Below are 3,892 nucleotides of genomic sequence, written 5' to 3'. Positions count from 1 at the left end.
TGCTGGAACATGTCCCACAGATTACCGTTAATCTGGGGAAAGCCAAAGACTATTGTAAAGCTTACAAAGTTAACACCCAAATTGATTAAAATACCATTGCACTTTTCCTAGAACCTATGCGTGAGTATTGTCAGCGATGAAAAAAAAAGAGAGAAGACACTCAATGTAAACTCAATGCCATGGTTCTACAATTCTTTTGTATATCTTGTACAACTGTAAAAAGGGTTTTTTTATCTTTATTAAATGCGCATGCATACAATATATATATTTTTTGATTATCCCAAAACGTGATGAAATCCTTAAAAAAACCTCTTAATTGAGTTAGGCCTTTCTGTCCGCTTACTTTACTATACAATATGTATATACTTACATATATGTACATGCATTTTTTGTATGCAGTAAGTATTTACCATCTGTCTATTTATAAAGCAGAAATATCATAACTAAATGTATATTAACATAGGAAGACAAGAAGTATTAGGAACCAAACACGTCAACAAATCATATGTAGAAATATTTATTTACCGTCTAAAATTACAACTATAATAATAACTAAATATAATAAAACACAGTGTCAGAATCTCAAATGTTAGGCTGTGAGTGAAAAAATAACAAGGAAAAAAACATTGTTTTTTATGTACATGTACGCATGTATTGCTTGAATACAGATTTACATACAACTCTCAGCTTTAGGGATTCCCATTTCGTCCAGCTCTCTCTGCATTTGCCATACGGCGCATGCGCCACAGAAACACATCATGATGCAGTCATCACAGGCTGTTCCCTAAAACAGGTAGACCAGATAATCAACTAGTTAATTCCGATTTATTTGTATTTATTTTCTTTATTTGATAATAAAATGTATTTATCTATTTATTTTTCGAGCAACGCCCTTAGATTCGCAATAGTCAAACAAATTGAACTGATTATATTTATGCATGTTGAAATTTGCAAAATCTTCATATGCATTTTTTTTATCCTTTCATCAATATGATGTACACTTGAAGATTTGCATTGCAACAAAATCGATAAAACCAGATACACGAGTAATTATTATTATAACATATACTAGTATGCATGTGTCAATACGTGTCAGTGGATATGAAACGGGAAACTATAATAACATAACTTCTATGGAAAATCAACTAAGTTTAAACACTAGGGTGCATTTTTTTTAATTTCAAAATTCTTACGAGATAAATATCAATTTTAAAAGGTGGTAATACAAGTACCTTTATTCCCCCCATGGTTCTGACTCTCGTTCTGAGGACATTACCACCTCCAGGCATAAAGAACGGGAAGCACATCCACTCTCCAAGTCTTCGTGAAATCTCGGACATCATGCAGGGAATGCAGCAGAAGCCCCTGCAACCTAAATATAAACAACGTTTATGTATCTACATGAGAACATTATAAATTTGTCATTAAGTTTGAGTGACCATTTCCCTGTGAAACTTTAAAATTCAGTGACAGTATGAAATTTAAAAACTTGATTTGAAAAAAGCTTGATAGAGAGACACATAATTCAAAACATAGTTGCTCTCTCTCTCTCTCTCTCTCTCTCTCTCTCTCTCTCTCTCTCTCTCGGCGTACAAAAAAAAAAGGAATATATAAGAAGGAATATTTCCATTTCAATATTGATAACTTATATCCAATTGATATAATTGAAAAATGGCGTAGAAAATGACACTCAATTTGCATACTCAAGTTCAGGAGCATATTCGAATATTGACTTACATGAGGGAAAGTCTGGAAAGCAAGCGTAAGGTCCAGTACTCCAATCCCTCTCTCCTTCAACACTCACAAACTTTTTCTTAGGCTCTTTTTCCTTTTTTGGCTGACTTGTTACGACGTCTTCATGTACACCAGTGGAGTCCATTGGGTTTGCTTTTCTAGCTCAAAGCAAAAGCTTGCAAAGCTGTAGAAGAAAAAGAACACTCTTTTATTTCTTTCTTCACATTATAACCAAACCAAAACCGATTCTACACGTAAGTACACCAACATCTCCTTAAAAATATTTTTTCTTGGTATTGAAAGGAATCGTATCAAAACACATGTACAATGAATAATGTATTATTGCAGACTTTTTTTTTCGCAATTCAAACTTTTTTTTCATATCACATTGACAATAGCAATTTTCTTTTATTTGCATCATACGAGGGGTAATACTTTACTGAACCTAAATCTTTATTGTTAACGCGAAATTCAACGTCTGTATTTAAAGGGACCAATTTTGGGAATGAAATTAACTAATCCCCCCTTTATATTGCTACAAAAAGGAACAAGTTCTAATTTAATGAAGAAAGTATTATTGAAGAGGTTTATATTTTAAATTTCATTCGCAATCATAATTATTTTTCTTCATCTAAATTAATTAATGACTAACCCTCCTAATATTTTCACTTTATTATATTTTTTAATCGAACAGTTAAGAAATAGTTCGAACAATTTTTATTAAATTTTTACTTTTAAATGCGTATTTTTGTTAGTTGTGCAATGTGATTATTGTATATAATACATGTATATACACCATATTTTCAAGTTATTACATATAGCTGCATTTTACAACGGTTCAAAATTATGCACCATGAAAGTTTCATGTATAATACGTGGAATAAAAAAATAAAATCCAAACCATTGCAATTCTGTCTTGCATTGTGGACCTGATGAATGTTTGCAAGATTTTACAGATACAAAATGATAATCTGGTTTTTTGTTGTTAAGACATTTTCATTGTTATAATCAGACGTATTAGTCACAGCATTCTTATTGAAAAATACATTAGTTATAAAATGTGATTTTTATTATTCTTTTGGAATAATGACAATAACGATTTGCTTTCTCCTTAGAACATAAAAAATATGCTGTACATACGTTTTAATAAAAAAAAAGATAGCAAGTCTACGGTCATATGTTTTATAAAAACGTTGCTTTGTTCTTACCTTATTGAAAAGTCGTCGTTTCAGATAAGAGGTGTCTTTAATTTGTTACAAAAATCTTTAAGTCCTTATAAAATAACTATGTGTATGTAGGCGTTGACATGGTTTCCAGGAATTGTTCAATCCCAGAATTAGATAGGAAAATATTCAGAGTGACCCTGTACCAAAAATTCTAAAAAAGAATGTAGGTAGCCAGATAGATTTGTTGTTGTTCCAGATTGCAAATACATATTTGGATAGCATAGTTTATAACTCGACTGGTTTGCAGCGCATTTCATCATTGTCTCTGTATTTTTTATCTGAAAATTATAAGACGAGGGTTATTTACTCAAGGCAAAAACATATGACATTATCATTTAAAGAGACAACATTATTAAATGATATTTAATGGAATTGATTCGCAATTAATTTTCATTTTCACCATTATACTTATTGTAAATAACATTTTTGTGTTTTCACTAATAAAATAGGGAATCTATTGCAAAAACGATTAAAGCATATTATCTTGCTCCTTCTTTGTTCTTTTTTTTTTTTTACAACCGCTGGTTTTGCTATATTAGTGATGTATTCAGGTCTACGAATAAGGATGAGGATGCTAGATATAAGGCCAGAGTACACAAAATTGCAGGAAAAGAACAACGAAGTTTTGGATAAAAACGCAATGGTTGCATTTTTATCATTACATTTGATTTGCTCAAAACTTTTATAAATACAACATTTGTACAAAAAAACTATGTATTCTATATTTGTTCGTACATGAGTATTATGTACAAATATCATTTAAATCTTGTACCACAATATCTTAGCGATTTTGCTAACATTTATAGAAAAGATAATTCTCGCTACAGTACTCGTTATGAAGACAATTATTGCCTGACGTCATGACGTCAGGCATATCTAAGGTTTAAAAGTTGCATTCTCCGAAACAGTGCAGGCAATGGACAAGCAATATC

General features: G+C 31.0%; 1 protein-coding gene across 1 annotated transcript; it reads right to left on the bottom strand.

Annotated features, from left to right (window-relative positions):
* Nucleotides 1-501: 501 nt before the first annotated feature.
* LOC128186315 (cornifelin-like) lies at nucleotides 502-1,911 on the bottom strand. Its single transcript, XM_052856112.1, has 3 exons — nucleotides 1,738-1,911; nucleotides 1,233-1,372; nucleotides 502-784 (listed from the first exon to the last, which is right to left on the bottom strand). The coding sequence occupies exons 1-3, from the start codon at nucleotides 1,877-1,879 to the stop codon at nucleotides 671-673; spliced, it is 396 nt and encodes a 131-aa protein (XP_052712072.1). The 5' UTR covers nucleotides 1,880-1,911; the 3' UTR covers nucleotides 502-670.
* Nucleotides 1,912-3,892: the final 1,981 nt, after the last annotated feature.

This window comes from Crassostrea angulata, chromosome 5, assembly GCF_025612915.1.
Source record: "Crassostrea angulata isolate pt1a10 chromosome 5, ASM2561291v2, whole genome shotgun sequence".
Classification (NCBI taxonomy): Eukaryota; Metazoa; Mollusca; class Bivalvia; order Ostreida; family Ostreidae; genus Magallana; species Magallana angulata.
Note: the sequence above shows the minus strand (reverse complement) of the source record. Positions and strands in the feature narration are given on the sequence as shown.